Source organism: Nothobranchius furzeri, chromosome 5 (genome assembly GCF_043380555.1).
Source record: "Nothobranchius furzeri strain GRZ-AD chromosome 5, NfurGRZ-RIMD1, whole genome shotgun sequence".
In the NCBI taxonomy this organism is placed as follows: Eukaryota; Metazoa; Chordata; class Actinopteri; order Cyprinodontiformes; family Nothobranchiidae; genus Nothobranchius; species Nothobranchius furzeri.
In genome coordinates, this window is record NC_091745.1 from 41,311,507 (window position 1) to 41,329,689 (window position 18,183).

The window sequence follows — 18,183 nt, forward strand, 5'->3', positions numbered from 1 at the left end:
TGGAACTATAAACAATTTGATTTCTTAGGCAGAAGCTTCAGAACTATGATAGAGGCAGAGTGAGGAGCCAAAATTAAAGGAATTAAATAAATAAGAACACACAAAAATATTACAAATGGAGTTTTGTTAATTACTTATTCGTGTTAACTCGAAATGCCAAGTAAAGTAACAGCACACCTCCTCAGACTGAGTTGGTACTGAGGGTGTACGTTTCTGTTCGGGTTGCTTGAGGTTTGATGGAAGAATAATAAATAAATAAAGAGAAATGGAGAATATTGGGGTGCCTGCATGCCCATTACCTCTGCAGAAAAAAATTACAGCAACAACAACACGTCACCAATTAGGGATGGACAATATATCGGCATCAATATCGGTGTCGGCCGATGTTAGTCATTTTAACATATCGGTATTGGCTTGATAAATAAAACCGGTCCGATATTAATTACCGACATTTTTTCCATCTCATCTCAATTTGTTTGCCTATTTCAGAGGGGGAGGGGGGTTATGTGTAATTGTTTAGTCATGTGACAGTGAATGAAGTCATCTCAGAACTGTAAAAGTGTGTGTTGTGTGTACATAATATCATAATAAATTCAGCTTTAATCATTTTCATTCTATCCAAAATCTGCTGATTTTAGAAGCATTAATGAAATTAATTGGTATCGGCAAATATCGGTTATTGGCCATAACAGTGATCTCAATATCGGATATCGGTATCGGCCCAAAAATTTCATATTGGTGCATCACTATCAACAACAAAAAATGGAAGTATGGATGCGCCACTGAAAAGAAACAAAAAACAGAAATGAATTCTGACTTTTTCTCAGATTTATGACTTTAATTTTAGGATTCTGACTAATAATTCTGAGGAAAAAGGTTAGAATTATCTTTCTGTTTCCTTTTTTCTTCCTGTGGCTATAATCCTCTTCTGTACGATTATGCAACTCTGAATAACAATGCTACTTCGTGAAAATGGAGTAGCTTGTCCAACGAAAACTTGATATTATTTTCGCTTTGATGACTCTGCTCCATGCCCCGCTTTCTTCGTGAGGCTGGTGTTGGTCATAGGTCTGTATATACATGTCAATAGGTGTTGGAGACCTGTTCTGCAGTTCAGGATTATTCCAATAGGGGGCGGTGAAGTGCGTATTACTCAATTACGTCATTTTGTACAAAAGAAGAAGAAGAAGAAGCAACAGCTAGCTGTGAAGTCTGTTTACGGAAATGTTGATAGAATAGATACAAGCTAACAGACATGTGGAAACACCAGGCAGATGCAGCAAGAGAAAAAGCTGCAGATTACGGGAATGACGTTTCACGTTTAAAGGATAATGAACAACACGAAAGCCAAGAAGCTGTGGTCGACGCTAACAGACTAGGTTTGTTTCTTTTTCTTTACTTGTTGGGTCAAACCGCGTTTAATAAATAAAGCAAAGCGCCCGTCTCGAGGAAGCTGAGCCAGCGTTGTCATTTCTGAGCTACGTTGCTAATGAGTTTTAGCTTCATCCTAAGAACTCCTGTCTCCATCATGTTCTGTTTCGTTCCCTCCTGACTGCCAGTGGCAGTAAACAGAGTGGATGTATCTCCTCGCGCTCTGCGCAGGTCGAGTACTAATGTAAACAAAGTCACGCACGTAACACGTAGCGCACCTGGTCGCGAGTCTATAAATTACGCGCCGATTGCTACGTTCGGGTCTCTCTTTGATCTTCTCGCTGTTGGCCTGGCGTGCTTCGCTGGTCAATCGCTCCGTAAGTCCGTGATTCGGATCTTATCGGTCTTGAGAGGTGAGTACTGTTTTTACTTGGCGTCTTCCTGCCCGGGACCGTGTGGTCGGTGCGCTCGAAGGAGCCCTCTGGGGCGGTGGATTGACGCTGTTATTTATCTGCTAATTGTTACCGAGTGCGGGTGGTGCGGCCGGCCGGCGCCGTTCGGACCGCCGCTGCCGGCTCGGATAGGGCTCGCTGGCGGTCGCAGGTTTTCCCCTGTGGAAAGGGGAGGTGAGTGCGGCCGGCGAGCGCTACAGGTAAGTGGGGCTGGACGTTCTGACCGTGGTGGTGGCACGCTCAGATTACCTAGCCGACACACACGCACTTGTGTTGTTTTACAACGTTACCGGTGAGTGGGGCTGGACGTTCTGACCGTGGTGGTGGCACGCTCAGATTACCTAGCCTACACACAGACGTGCGTTGTTTTACAACTCCAGGACTGAATTGCGTTCTTCAGTTTTCCTCGAAGTCCTCGCTCAGTTCCTGTGGAGTCGCTGGCGTCTCCCACACCGGTAAGGATGTTGGAGTGTACGTCATGCGGGGCTCCCCTCCAGGTGGAGGACGGCCACGACTTGTGTCCTAAGTGCCTGGGCGTCGGTCACCTCAGAGAGGCGCTGACTGACCCGTGCATGAACTGCAGCATTTTGCCGCTGGCGGTGCGGGAGGACAGGCTATGTCAAGTGGAGTCCTGTTTGAGTCAGACCTGCCGCCCTCTGGTGTCCCTCGCCCGTGTTCCGGGAGACGGAGGGATAGACCGGCTGAGGAACGCGGCAGCCCGAGGCGCAAGAAGCGGCGTGTGGCGCAACCCTCTCGCCAGGAAGTGGACTCTTTGCGGGCGGAGGTGGAACAGCTCAAAGCGCTGCTGACCAGAGCCCCGGACGAGGGGGGCCCGGACGACCTGATCTCTGTGAGGGCCTCAAATTCTGAGTTTCAGTCCCTCGAGGAGGAGGGCCCCTCTCCTGGCCGTAGTCAGGGGCTGGTGATGGAGCCCCCGGGCCTGGGAGGTCACGGTGACTCGGGGATGTCTCTCCATAGCTCAGCAAGCTCGGAGCTGGCGGAGGACCCCTGTCAGTTGCGGGCGATTTTGCGAGCGGCACTGGCCAGGATTGGACTGGGAGACGTGCCGGTGGCCCGTCCGGCGGGGAATCCCTTCTTCCGCCGGGCTCCGGCGGCGCCCCCGTTTCAGGTCCCACCATCGCCAGCCTTTGTGGAGGAGCTGCAGCGGTGCTGGGGGGACCGAGACAGCTCTCCCACCATGGTAGGGATGCCAGGACCCTGGCATCGATGCGGGAGGCAGGAACCTACGGGTTGGACCGCATGCCCCCGGTGGACCACTGCGTTGCCTCTCTGGTGCTCTCCCCGGATGAGGCATTGAGGGACAGGGTCCGCTGTCCGAGCACCCAGTGTCGGGTGACCGACAGCTTACTGTGCCGGGCTTACGACATCGGGGCACGGAAGGCACGCACCAGCAATTCGCTGTCGGTGCTGTTGCTAGCCCAGTCCCAGATGCTGCAGTCGGGCGCAGCGGGGATGGCACTGGGCGATACGAACGACGCAGCCCTGCAAGCATTTGGGCTGATGTCCAGGGCGCTTGGTCGGTTGTTGGGCACGCTGGTAGTGGCTCGCCGTCAGGTCTGGTTGGTGCAGACTCCGGTGTCGGATGATTGCCGACAGAGCCTGCGCGGTCTGCCCGTGGTGCCGGGCCAGTTGTTCGGGCCCAAGGCTGAGCGGGCGTTGGAACGTCGGCGGCAGTCCAGACAAGCCGCAGAGGCCTGGAGTGGGCGTAGCGGGGCAGGGGTCCTCCCCATGCCACAGTCCAGGCCACGAGGGGCACGGGACCCTCGGCGCCGGTTTCGTCCGGCCGCCCCCTTGCAGGTCGCCCAGCAGGCCGCGGCTGCGGCAGGGACTTGGAGACGCTCGGGGGCAGGTCAGGCCCCGCCCCGGGGATCCTCGGGGCAGGACAGGGGCCGCCGCCCCCCCAGGGCCCCAAACAGGCGTCGGGACACGGCCTGAGGGCTGTGGGCCGGCGGCGGGCAGATTTACACCACAGCACCTGGCCCTCTGGGAGGCCCAATGCGGAGACGTTTGGGTGGTTCGAACTATGTCCCAGGGCTACAGGTTGCAGTTCCGCCGTCGGCCCCCACCCCCTTCGGGGGTCAGGGTGACTTCGGTCACAGATCCTGCACGGGTCAGCATCCTGATGCAGGAAATAGATGTGCTCCTGGACAAACGGGCCATAGAGGTTGTTCCGCCGCATTTGCAGGCAGACGGCTTTTATTCGACGTATTTCTTGGTGCCCAAGAAGGACGGGCCCCTGCGGCCGGTACTGGACCTCAGGGGTCTCAATCGGTTCCTGAAGGTGCTGCCCTTCCGCATGCTTCGGACTCGCGATGTCCTTCAGGTGGTTTGTCCGGGAGAGTGGTTTACGACCATAGACCTCAAGGACGCATACTTCCATGTCCCGATCCATCCGGGGCACAGGAAGTACCTGCGGTTTTCTTTCCTCGGGAGGGTGTACCAGTTTCTGGTTCTGCCATTCGGCCTGTCTCTCGCCCCCCGAGTTTTCACGCGGTGCGTGAAGGCAGCCCTGAGCCCCCTGTGTCGGGCGGGGTTGAAGGTCCTGCCATATCTCGACGACTGGCTCGTCTGCGCGCCGTCGTGTCGCAAAGTGGGTCTGGCCACGGCTAGGGTCCTTGCCCACGTCGAGGCGCTGGGGATGACGGTGAACCTGCAGAAGAGTTCTCTGGTTCCGACTCAGCGGGTGGATTTTATCGGCATTGCCATAGATTCTGTGGCCATGCGGGCGAGGCTGACCGAGCAGAGGAGGGTCCGGATTCGGTCCTTGCTCCGGGCCTTTCGCCTTGGGGCGGCACCCCCGGTCCAGGTGTGGCTGCGACTGTTGGGGATGCTGGTCTCGGCTTCTGCACTGGTGCCTCTCGGGCTGCTCCACCTTCGGCCCTTGCAGAGGTGGTTCAACGGCTTCCGCCTGGATCCCCGGCGACACCGACGGGTCGAGCTGGAGGTCACGAGCAGCTGTGTGGCTCTTTTGCGTCGTTGGGACGATGTCGCCTACCTGAGTCTCGGCGTCCCGCTTGGCGCGGTTCCCGCCAGACGGGAGGTGGTCACGACGGATGCGTCACCCCGGGGGTGGGGGGCGCATTGGCAGTGCAGGTCGGTCCAGGGATTGTGGAGCCCCTGTCAGGCACGGCTTCACATCAATGTCCTGGAGTTGAAGACCGTCTACTTGGCGCTGAGGCGCTTCTTGCCCTTTCTGCGGGGCAAGCACGTGCTCATCCGGATGGACAGCACCTCGGCGGTGTTCCACATAAACCATCAGGGGGGCACCAGGTCGTTGCGATCGTTGAGGGAGGCTCAGACGCTGCTGACCTGGGCTTACCCTCGCTTGGCCTCCATCAGGGCGCTGCACCTTCCGGGGTGGAGGAACTTGGTGGCGGATTGCCTGTCCCGGCGGGGTCTTCCCCCGGGGGAATGGAGGTTGCACCCTCAGGTGGTGCAGAGGGTGTGGCATCAGTTCGGAGAGGCCCAGGTGGATCTGTTCGCCTCGAGGAGCAGCACACATTGCCCTCTGTGGTTCTCCCTGGCAGAGGCCGACGCCCCTCTGGGGATGGACGCCCTCGCCAATGCCTGGCCGTTGGTTCGGCTGTACGCTTTCCCGCCGTCTCCGTTGATCTTACCAACCCTCCATCGGGTGAGGGACTCGTCACACGAGGTCCTTCTGGTGGCGCCAGACTGGCCCATGAGGTTCTGGTTTCCATTGCTTCTCAGTCTGCTGAATGGAGAGCCATGGCGGTTGCTGGCGAGACGGGACCTCCTGTCTCAGATGGAGGGGAGGATTTGGCATCCGTCCCCAGATCATCTTCGGCTCACGGTGTGGCCATTGAAAGGGGCAGGCAGCCCCCAGTCGGCTTAGAGCCCTCCATCCAGCAGGTGCTGGATAGTGCCAGGGCTCCGTCTACAAGGGCCACGTATGCTCGCTGTTGGCAGCGGTTCGCTACCTGGTGTTCTGGCAGGGACGTGGACCCTGGTTCTTGTTCCCTGCATGAGGTTCTGCGGTACCTCCGGCACCTGTTCGACAAGGGCCGGGCCGCCTCGACCCTTAAGGTACACCTGGCGGCTATTTCGGCCAACCACCTCTTGGTGGATGGCAGGAGCATTGGGGCTCACTGTTTGGTGACCCAGTTTCTGCGGGGCGTGAGAAGGTTGTGTCCTGCCTTGTGCAGGCCGGCACCTGCTTGGGACCTTCCCCTGGTCCTGCGGGCCATGTGTGGGCCACCCTTTGAGCCAATGACTACCGCCCCGTTGGCAGTGGTGTCTGTGAAAACCGCCTTTCTCTTGGCAGTGACGTCGGCTAAACGGGTCAGTGAGCTGCACGCACTGGACATCAGCCCCGCCTGCCTGCGGTGGAAGGCAGATGGGTCGGGGGTGACGCTGTGGCCCAACGTCGCCTTTCTTCCCAAGGTTCTGCCCGCGGGCTACGTGAATGCCGCAATCGAGCTGGGGGTGTATTTCCCTCCCCCATTTCTTTCGGAGGAACAACGGCGGGCGAATTTGCTGTGCCCGGTCCGGGCACTGCAGCTCTATATTGTGGCCACAAACACTGTCCGGCAGTCGAACCAGCTGTTTGTCTGTCACGGAGGAGTGAACAGGGGTCGGGCCCTCTCGAAGCAGAGGCTGTCGCATTGGGTCGTGGACGCCATTGCGATGGCTTACGCGGCAGTGGGTGCCGTGGCTCCCCCTGGGATCGTGTGCCATTCCACCAGGAGCGTTGCTACATCCTGGGCGGCGATGAGAGGTGTGCCACTGGCGGACGTTTGTGCTGCGGCGTCCTGGGCAACTCCGTGCACGTTTGCACGCTTCTACCGCCTCAACGTTGGCCACGGGTCCGCGCTCGCTGCGGCGGTGCTGCCTCTGGCGGCTACCTCCTGAGTGACGGTGAGTTTTATGTTCCTCTTGACACTTCTGGCATAAGTCATCCACTCTGTTTACTGCCACTGGCAGTCAGGAGGGAACGAAACAGAACGGAAGTTACGGTGGAACTATGGTTCTGTGAGTTCCTGGATGACTGCCAGTCACAGGGGTCACTCGGAACTTCTCGGGCGAGAAGATCCCGGGAGACCCGAACGTAGCTATCGGCGCGTAATTTATAGACTCGCGACCAGGTGCGCTACGTGTCACGTGCGTGACTTTGTTTACATTAGTACTCGACCTGCGCAGAGCGCGAGGAGATACATCCACTCTGTTTACTGCCACTGGCAGTCATCCAGGAACTCACAGAACCATAGTTACACCGTAACTTCCGTTTGTCATCATGCTAACTGGAGCAGAAAACTGATTATTTTTGTCTTGGAAAAAATCTCACGCTAAAAGTTGTTATGTAGAAAGACTAAATTTTGAGGTAGGAATTACGTGACCCTTCTAAAATAGCTAAATATTGCTCTGATTTTTATTCTGAACGATTTTAATCAAATTATGGTCAGGCATCTATCTACCTGTCAGTTTTTGGAGACTCTTACTGGAACTAATCAATCAATCAGTCAAAGCTTTATTTATAAAGCGCCTTCCGCAACCCTGTCAGGAAGCCCAAAGCGCTGTCAACTGACACTGATTTAAAGGAATCTTGTGACAAACTTCTAACTCTTGATTAACTACTACATAACATGTCCCCAAGCTCTGGTGTTAGCTGTGATTTCCTTCTCCGAACACGTTGTTCCCTTTCTGCTCTGTTAAATTCCCACTGGGCCAAAATGAAAAACTGGGTCAAACTCCATATTTGTTGAAAGCTTGACTGCAAAAGTACTCATTATCTCCAGATATGTTTTGCTGAACCTTTTTATTTAGGAACAAACTTATTTTTGCATAAACAAATAACCAAATGACACACGAGCAAGTACATGTTAAATAAAACACACGTCAGTGGTATTCTTTCCTCGTGTTTTAAATCTTTTTATTCCTTAAGTGTGTGTATGTGTACAGCATTTTTGAGGTTTTCATATTTGCGTGTTTAGAATCTTTGAAGTATTTGTTTTATTTTGTCTTGTTGTTTACTCCATTTGTAGTTTTTACTCATCTTTTTTTCTCCTGTCATGAATGCCACTGCTGCTGTGACACCAAACTTTCCCCACTGAGGCACAATCAAGTGATTTTCTATTTGATTTCTATTCTTCTAACTGTAGCATTTCCAGTTCCTGTTTTACTGTAGGTTAAGTCCTTGTTCACAGACCAACAAGACAAACCAAGAAATAATATTTTCCTCAAATGAAAATGCAATATGTCAGCTATTAACATTTATGATCTGGAGCAGAAAAGTTGCTTACATAGGTATGTGCTGCTGAACAATATGTTGGGGACAGGGTCACACACATGTCACTACACTGGATCAGCTCCATCTGGAGGTTGGTTGAGGCGCTTTTCACGTCTGCTGTGAACAGATTACTGAGCTGTTGAAATCTCAATTTCCGGGTCTGCGCAGAGTAAAAGGAATATTTTTGTATTTTTTCAAGATTGAGGAAGGTAAGCCTGAGAATCCATTTAAAGGCTCAGGAACTTTTTGCAGGTCTTTTTGATTGATTAGCTGATTGGAATGTGACACTTTGAGCCTGGAATATTGAACCTTTTCTTATCATAGATTTAGGATTTTCATAAGCTGTAAGCCATTAGGAGGCTTTAATACTGTTAAAATCCTGCATCTATTTTGGTGACGGTTCATGTATCACTTGAATCTACTCATAATGGTTTTTCTTGCCATGTTCATTTTCTTTCATTTGTTGTTTATTTAGGATATTACAAGTGTTTAGCATTCACAAATACCACACTATAGGAGGATCTTTGTTGACATATTTTCATTGATGTGTGCATGCGCTTTTAAAAGCAGCTGAAAACTCAGCTGTTCAAGCTGGCTTTTGTATGACCCTCTTCACCACTCTCTCTTTATTCTGCTCTCCCCACCTATTCCACCTTCCTCAGGATCCACTGATTTCCCTCTTTCCTATTCACTCTCTCTTTCTTAACATTTTTTAAACACAACTGTCTATTTTTTGCTCATTTAAAATATATTTGTAACCATTTTCTAAATTCTTTTTTATATTTTTACATTTTTTGTTTTTGTGAAGAGCCTCGTGATTTTTATCTTGAGAGGCGCTGTAGAAATTATATTTTCTTCTTCTTCATGAGTGAATGGCTGTGTGGCAAGAACACACACAATATGGCCTGCTACCAATATGTGACGTACACTTTCAAGAGAGTTTGCAGGCGAAACACCAATATAGAAACACTAATGTCTACTGACGGAATGTTTAGAGAGAAGCTTAAAATTTGTGTTGAAGACAAAATTACTTATTCAGAGCAACCCAAAGTGGTTCGAAAGGAGGCCTTCTTTGGTTTCCAGCACCTTTAATGCAGCTCTGAACCCAATTCCCAAACAGTTTTTGTCCAACTCACCCCCTCTTGCATCTAATCCACATATGTCAGACTCAAGGCCCGCGGGCCACATGCGGCCCGCGGAGCATTTTTATGTGGCCCGCGAGATAAATATCAAAAATATATTAAAACTGGCCCGCTGGCCGATTTTACCGAAAAGACTTCAACTCCCATGATGCTTTGCGGCGTCAGCGCGGAGGCGACGCGCCCCCTCCTTTGTGTTTTTTCCAGCCCGAGGCAGTCAGGGGTAGTTGGGTGTCTGCAGCTCCGCTGTCTCGGACAAACTACACTCCTCTCACTCAGCGCCGAGTTCACTCAGCTGTTTTCTGACGTTGAAGCCCAGAAACGGAGATTCTAGTCGCTCAGTAATGTGTTCACGACTGAAAGAGAAAGTTTTTCAACTAACGTCCAGGCAGAGCCGATATAACTCCAGCGAGCAGCGACACGCTCAAACCAGCACGGCTCTATGGCTGCTGTCGTTGTGTTTCCTCCCCGACACACAACAACGCGGTCAAGCTGCTCAGACATATTCATCAGCACAAACCTATGTGAGCACCTGTTGTCATCTAATGTTGTCATGATGAAGATGAACAAAACAACAGGAGTCTCCTCCTCAGCTCAGATCAATCCCATGATGCAGGTATCTGGCTGGAACAGGTGAGCATCACAGTAAACCAGTGGAGCAAACTGAGCTTTAAATATGTTGGTTTTATGCTCTTTTTCTGCTCCAAAACATGAAAGTTAACAGGTGAGATGTTGCATTTTCATTTAAGATAAAATGATATATTTTTTTGTTGTTGGCCCGTGAGAAAAGATTTAACCTACAGTAAACAGGAAGTGGAAAGGCTGCAGATAGATGAATAGAATAGAAAATCCCTTTATTGTTCCTCAGTGGGGAAAGCTAGATGTCACCGCAGCGATGACACTTATTACAGGATAAAAAAAGGAGAGTAAAAAATAAGAAAAATGAATAAACAAGAAAACATAAATCCTGAATAGATTTTAAAAATGCTGATTATACCACAAGTAATGAATACCACTGATGCGTTTATTTAAAACTGACTTGCTCGTGTGTAATTTGGTTATTCCACATTCAGTGTTAATGCAGAAATAAGTTTGTTTCCAAATTTAAAGGTTCAAAATTGCATACATGTTGATAAAGAAAATGTGCAAATTTGCCATCACTTTTTCAAAAAATATTAAGTTTGGCCCTCGACTCCGTCCCAGAGTTTCATTTCGGCCCCGTTTGAGTTTGAGACCCCTGATCTAATCAATACAATTCCCACACAATTGAGGCTAACAACTCCTCGTGAGGTATGGTGGAGCGGTATTCATGGGTAGCAGTGTTACCCATGAATACGAGTCTGATGAAACCTGCTGGTTTTCCATCAGGCAGTCACGGGGCAGCTCCAACGACCCAGTGGCTGTGCTGGGTCAGTTATCGAGCCCAGTCCGGTACCGGCTTGGCCGTGAACGAGCCGAGGCGACGTCTTGCTCTGCTTAAGAAGAAACATTATTTTCCCGCTTCAGAAGAAGTGTCCAACGTGTTTTTACGCTTTCTCTGAGACATGTCACGTTGCTAAGTTGTTAGCGCCGCGCACTAACACGTCAATAGTGCAGAGTAGCCTGCTGGAGGTTTTAAGGGTTCAGATGAAAACACCCGACCTCTCACGCTGCTCACGCATCGATCTTAAGTTGTCGCTGTTGCGCTCACGCCGTAATGTAGTATTAGATGCGGTTAAAGGCAGACATGAAAAAATAAATTTTACATGAATAAGTGATGATTAGCCTGGTGGGGGGAGGAAAATCTGGCCAAATAAGCATGGGAGGAAACCCTGTCAAGATCGTCAACGCTCGTTTATCTTAATGCTATTGAAACATATAAACCAAAATGCATTATATCCACTGCTACCTTTCTAATTTTAAACTCAGTAACTTATGCTGTAACTGCACCTTGCTCTGCCTGCTCCTTTCTTCTTGCTGTCCGCCGGCTGTGATCACAAGCGACAACATAGTGGTTCCCGCTGCTTCTTCGGGAAACAGCGCAATAAATAAATAAATAAAACTTGGGATCTTGTAGGCGTGGCGGTAAGATTTCAGCCGTGGCGGGGCGCCACGGCTACGCCTATGTAAGGGAAACCCTGGGTAGTTTCAGCTCGTTAAACAACAATAGACAGCTATAGTTTATAAGCTTGACCCTCTTATATTCCGGTCAGAATTGAAAAAGCTCCTTGGATGAAAAGCAAAACGTTTCCAAGAAACCAAAGAAGTCCAGTTGAACTTTATTCGAACCTCTTTGGATTACCATGACCTGGATGACTGAGAACCATCACCAACAATTATTCAAAGCCCGTATGAGCTCTGGGATGATGAAAAACAGTCTGATTCACCAGTGTTTTTTCCACAAATCTGCTGGGGAGGCATTTATTCCTATTTATTAGAAAAATCTAGACCCTTCACTCATGAAAAATTAACAGCTTTCAAAAGTATGGAGCCCAACGATTATTTTGTTTCGAGGAAAGTTGGGCCAATCTCTTCTAAAAAATAGAAAGCTGTGGTTTTGCTAAAAGCAGAAGTTAGCCAGAGCGAGTAGAGTCATGGCAGGCGCACGACCCCGAGCCGATCTGGTACCGACACAGGTCCGCACTGAGGCGCTGAAGATAGGCACCAGTTCTATTTCAAACGCCATGGCGCAGCTGTTTACAGCATTGTGGAATACTTTACAACAGACATTATGACACGGAACGGCCCTACGGCATAAACCTAACCGCCAAAACATGGATGAGGAGCTTATAAATGCTACTTGATTACAGTATTGATAACTTTAAAGTACTATTGATCTTAAAATATTCTAGTAAATGGCGTACTTACACATTTTTTAGTAAATTGGAGTCTCACAAAACACGACGGCAAGTCTGATCACGTATAAACAAAAGAGTAGGGCTGTCGCGGTTGAGGAATTCCTCCTGCGGTGATTCAGGGTGGCTTAATATTGCGGTGTGCGATATTATTACTATCATTTCACTTTCACACACACGAATGACGGTGATTTATAGCTCGGTCACGTCCTTGTTACCTACAAGGAAAACCAGCATGATAACCATATACAGTTTGAGAGAGGATCTGAGAGGGGTGGCAACTCCAGCAACACTGAAAACCCTCTCGGATGGTGCGATGGTGCGCTCGTTGCACTAACACACACGTACTTGCGTGCAACTCTGGCGAGCAAAGGGAATCTCTCCCGGTTGTTGCTCCACCATGTCAGGGGGTTTCTTTAGGGTCGATGCATTCCTCCTGCAGGTAGCGAGTGAGCTCCAGCTCGGCTTAAACTCTCTTCAGGACAGTTGCAGAAGCAGTGCTTGTCCGGGACTTCAGCAGGTCTCCGAGCGTTTATTATTATTTTTTTGCCGCTGGTGGCAGCTCTGTCTCGGCCAAGGACCCTGGCTGTGCAGCAGCTGACGTACTGAAAACCAAAGTGCTCCCAAAGGACCGAAGTAACGTTTCGTTTTGATACCTGTAACGTTATGAAGTTCATAATTTTCAGCTCCACACAGCTGTCCCTGTACACTGTAACACCCGTGTAGAATACGCCAAGGTCGGGTGTGCCTCAGACTGTTTACATTCCAGGAGAAGAGCCAGAAGGAGAAGAAGAACGCTTTTCAATAATCAAAGTACTTAATTTGTGATTAAAGCTAGTCGAAACAGATGTTGATCAATAATAATCAAGTGAATGATCTGTGGAATAAAGATGTCATGATTTATGTGTTTAATGAAAACAGGACTACTGCACAGACAGACTGACCCTCATCTCCATAGAAACGCATGACACATTGTTCCAACCAATCAGAGCTTTCGGCTGCCGTAAGAGAATCTGGCTTGTTGAATTAAAGTGTCCAATCCCGTTTACTAAAACTTATCAACAATTCAGAGATATAAACAAGGCAACGCCATTTTAAGCTCAGTTCCATTTTGACTTCAGTTCTGTTCAGTTGGAAGTCCTACGGGGTTCCACCGTCATCAAAAGAGAAGTACAGCCTGGCCAGATGTGCTTTCTTCTTTAACTGAGAACTGTGGAGCTACTGGAGAGTTCCGTTGTTTACCAACAAGACGACATCCCTTCAAAATAAGAGCACCACTAGCTGACGCTGCCGATGGTACCGGGGTCGACCCTTCAGACGGGCTTTGACGTGCTGTGACCGCTGCTTCAACCAGCTCCAGTACACATCCGAGGTCCTAGGACCTGGCATTTCCTGATCTACCTGGGAGACTCCACAGGGTACGTACACGGCAAAATAGCTGCTCATGTCATCAGCTTCCGAAGCCTCGTGGTCCGTAGTCATAACAACCAGATACGCTCCGTCAGCCTAAAGATCCTGAACAAAACACACACACACGCACCAACACAACATCCAAATCCATTTTCATCCATCACAGAGTTAGTCCTGGTAGATTGTTAAGAATTTATAATTAAGAAATTAAAGATTCTTAAACGATCCCAACTCTCTCTCTTTTCTTGTCTCAAAGTCAATACAGAGTGTTTAATTAAACTCCCTGATGATAAAAACAGCCTATTCTTCTGATTATAAAACTAGATCTACTTACAGTATATTAAAATACAACTCTAGATCGTTACATCACTCTATTTCACTACATACCAGTGCAGCCATCCTTCTCAACATGCATAATTGAGTTGAACCAAGTTCAGTAATCGCGGTGGCCCATGATGCAGCGCGGTGGGTTTCTTCATATTGCGATATTTCATTTTTGCGGTTACCGCGACAGCCCTACAAAAGAGTCACCTTCTGCTTCCTGTTCTCACATCCCGCGTGATGTTGTGACTATTGCGCAATTTTCCAAGAAGTGTTCAGCGACGTAGCGAGTCCTGTGTGACCATTTGACTTCTCAAAACCACAGCGCTTCTGTGGCGCAGCGCATCTGTCTTCTGTGTTTCCTACTTACTCTGTTTCTTGCCACCCAATCCCGTGATGCAATGCAAGAAACATAAACATTGATGTCAAAAAGATCCCCCTTTAACTTCAGCTAATTTGCAATGAATGTCCCTCAAGCTCCCTTAGCTACAAACGATGACATTAAAAAGAATAAAACATGACATACTACAATAAAACATACAAGTATAAAACAAAATTAAGTTTCTTTTATTGTTGAAAGACATTCTTTATTTTTCCATTTGAAGAAATGTGCCATTTACATTCAGGTCTGATTCTACTTCACTGACTGAGCCAGAAGATTGCAGAGTTCTTAGAGATGTATAAAGCTGGAAGGGGTTCTGTATCTGTAGAGATACTGGAAAAGGCTAATTGTGTGTGTGTGTGTGTGTGTGTGTGTGTGTGTGTGTGTGTGTGTGTGTGTGTGTGTGTGTGTGTGTGTGTGTGTGTGTGTGTGTGTGTGTGTGTGCGTGTTTCCAGGGATTCCTGAAGATGTTCAGATGGTGGTAATTAAAGAAGAAGTTTCTGAAGAATGGCCATCTGATGTGGACCAGCAGGACCCAGATGCTCTCGACCAAAAGGAAGAAGGGGAGGATAGGTGGACCATTCTGGAAGGAGAGCACCTTAGTGTGAAGGAGGAGACTGATGAAACCGGGATTTCATTCACTGCAGTTTCTTTGAAGAATGAGGAAGACGAAGAGAAACCTCTGTTGTCACAGCTTTATTGGGACAAGGTGGAGGGTAGAGATCTTCCAACTAGCAGCTCAGCTGATCAGGTGACATCAGCAGCTTGTGGACAGGACTTGGGAGGAGCAGAAACCAGGAACTCGGAAGAAAATCGTTATGAGCGTGGCTCCAATACATCCGACACTGAAGACAGCGAGGATTATGAAGTTTATGAGGATGGAAACAATTCTAATTGTCAGATGAAATGCTTGTCAGACTCTGGACACATTAAAAATCAAACAGCACAAAGGATTTCAAGCTGCTTGATGAATGAGGAAAGTACTGGAGAGAAGAAAACTTTAGATTTGGACAAGGCAGTCCAGACAGGACTGAAATCATTTAGCTGTGATGACTGTGGTAAAATATTTACAAGAAAAGACGATCTGAATACACATAAGAGACTTCACACAGGAGAGAAACCTTTTGGATGCGATTTGTGCGGACAAAAATTTATCCGAAAGACGCATTTAAACACACACTTAAGAGTCCACACAGGACAGAAACCATTCGCGTGTGATATTTGTGAGCAAAAATTTTACCAAAGGGCAAACTTAAACTCACACATGAGAATCCACACAGGAGATAAACCTTTTGTCTGTGGTGTTTGTGGACAAAGATTTAGTCAAAAGACAAATTTAAACACACACAAGAGAGTTCACACAGGTGATAAACCATTTGCCTGTGATGTTTGTGGACAAAGATTTAGCCAAAAAACACATTTAAAGATACACATGAGAACCCACACTGGACAAAAAATTTTTGGTTGTGATGTTTGCGGACAACAATTTAACCACAAGTTAACTCTAAACAGACACGCAGGAATCCACACAGGAGAGAAACCATTTGTTTGCGATAACTGTGGTGAAAGATTTAGCCGAAGAACACATCTAAACTCACACATGAGAATCCACACCGGACAGAAACCATTTGGGTGTGATGTTTGTGGACAACAATTTAGACAAAAGGCAGGTTTAAGCATACACATGCGAATCCACACAGGGCAGAAACCATTTCCTTGTGATGTTTGCAGTAAAAAGTTTAGCCAGAAGACATATTTAAAAAGACACATGAGAAGCCACACAGGGCAGAAACCGTTTGCCTGCGACATTTGTGGAAGAACTTTTAGTGTTAAAGCAAATCTAAACACACACATGAGAATCCACACTGGAGAGAAACCATTTTCTTGTGACGTTTGTGGACAACAGTTTGGACGTAAGATTACTTTAAATGCACACTTTAGAACCCACACAGGACAGAAACCATTTCCGTGTGAGATTTGTGGAGAAAAGTTTAGCACAAAGACAAATTTAAAAAGACATTCTGGAATTCACACAGCAAACAGAACTCCTTTGTGATAATGCATAAAACACAAACCACGTCTTCATGGGAGGTTTAACAGTTTTACAGAGTACAGGGTACATGTCAGTAGTACACAGAAATAAAAATGCATATCACCAAAATGTTATGTTCTGGTCACACTGGTCAGTTATCAGAGGTAGAAAGAGTATTTGCTTAATTTTTACTTAAGTAAAAACAAAAAGTATCTTAAAGGAAATGTACTCGAAGTAAAATTTACTTAGTTACTTTTTTGTCAACATAAGCATGGCCTCTTCTAAGTGCAAAAATACAAGACCAGCTCACGACACACACACACCCACACCCACATGCATTAGACACCGCTCTGCCAACAGAAGACAGTTTTTCACAGAGAAGAGACAGTTGGATGAATTATAATGCAGTCATTGAGAACAGAGCGTTCACATTAATTGGATGAGGATTTTCCAGGATTATAGAATTCAAAGGTGATTCCAATTATTCTTTTTTGTTTTTGACTAAACATATTTATTACTTACCAATCGGTATGTGACGAGCATTTCTAAAACAATCTCCAGATAAACTTGTCTCACCCCACCATGGGAACCCCCCATGTGTTCATTGGTAGTTTTGATGCCTTCAGTGAGAATCTCCCAATGTAAATAGTCATGAAAATAAAGACAACGCATTGAATGAGCAGGTGGCCTGTACTGTATGTCAGTGTTTTCATTACAAAACTATGCTATTGTCTAACATGAGACTGCGTTCCAACCTGTCAAATAATATAACGGTATAGTACAGTAAGTATACAAAAATATGTATTAAACTACAGCCTAGAGGCCCTTTTAGGCAATGTCGGGAATGCAGAACTGTCAAGTACACAGGTGGCAGGAACGGCAAATCACATGTTAGCAAGTATCAACAGAGCCAATCGGTCCATGTCAGGTGACGTATTGGGTGCTGTAGCGCGCTGCATGATGGGATAGCTAGGTGTATAAACAAAGGAAGCACCAGTCGCTTTGTGTGTTGTGAGCTTATTAAACTGCAAAAAATGGTCCACTCCGGTTTTGTGAAAGGCTGCCATGCTATCTTCACAAAAAGGCAAAAATGTTGAATGTAGGCAGGGATAGCATTAATCGGATATTTTCCGGTTCTGACCATTTATTTTGACGGAGAAATCTCAGGGCTGTTGGTCATTCTGACATACGGGAATTACCCCAATGCAGCAGAACCAGAACGCAGCAGGAAAAATGTAAAAAATGTTTCATTGTAACATTAATATGTTGCTGGACATGCTGGCCAGCTTGTTTAGACTAAATATTAATGAAAAATGAATGAAATTTAAATTTTAAATGTTTATTTATTATATGAGAAATGGAAATTACAGGAGGAAACGATCATGACCGTTTTTTCAACTCAGTCGGTCAAAATGACAACACACATGTCTAGTGTGACCTCAGCATGTAGGTATTGTTTCTGTACCTGCATGTAACTCATATTGATAATATCTTGTTTAATTAAGGCCCATCCAGAAAATAAAACCTGCCTGTGTTAGTGGAGTATTATTTCTGGACGGTTACATTTTACTTGATTGACGGTGGCACAGGATTTAAGTGCTCGACTCATAATCAGAAGGTTGCAGGTTCGAGCCCAGCTCAGTTTGTTGCTGTCATTGTGTCCTTGGGCAAGACACTTAACCCCCTTGCCTGCTGGTGGTGGTCAGGGGGACCGGTGGTGCCAGTGCTCAGCAGCCTCGCCTCTGTTGGTGTCCCCCAAGGCAGCTGTGGCTGCATCGTAGCTCATCCCCACCAGTGTGTGAATGTGTGTGTGAATGGGTTAATGACTGATTGTGTTGTAAAGTGCCTTGGGGGGTTCCAGGACTCTAGAAGGCGCTATATCAAATACAGACCATTTACCATTTACTTTTACTTGATAATAAATAGGTTGAAGTAGTGCTACGTTTACACAAGTGATATATTTCCAGCAGTAATGAA

At 47.6% G+C, this 18,183-nt stretch overlaps 1 protein-coding gene across 2 annotated transcripts; it reads left to right on the plus strand.

Moving 5' to 3' along the window:
• The first annotated feature begins 1,175 nt into the window (after window positions 1-1,175).
• Window positions 1,176-17,743, plus strand: LOC107396174 (gastrula zinc finger protein XlCGF57.1). 2 transcript variants are annotated; one of them, XM_070550788.1, is made up of 2 exons: window positions 1,176-1,379; window positions 14,630-17,743. In XM_070550788.1, exons 1-2 carry the CDS (start codon window positions 1,256-1,258, stop codon window positions 16,228-16,230), a joined length of 1,725 nt encoding a protein of 574 aa, XP_070406889.1. In that variant the 5' UTR covers window positions 1,176-1,255; the 3' UTR covers window positions 16,231-17,743. The 2 variants fall into 2 exon arrangements, with proteins under 2 accessions (XP_070406889.1, XP_054597211.2); XM_054741236.2 differs by lacking the exon at window positions 1,176-1,379 and adding an exon at window positions 6,596-6,719.
• Window positions 17,744-18,183: the final 440 nt, after the last annotated feature.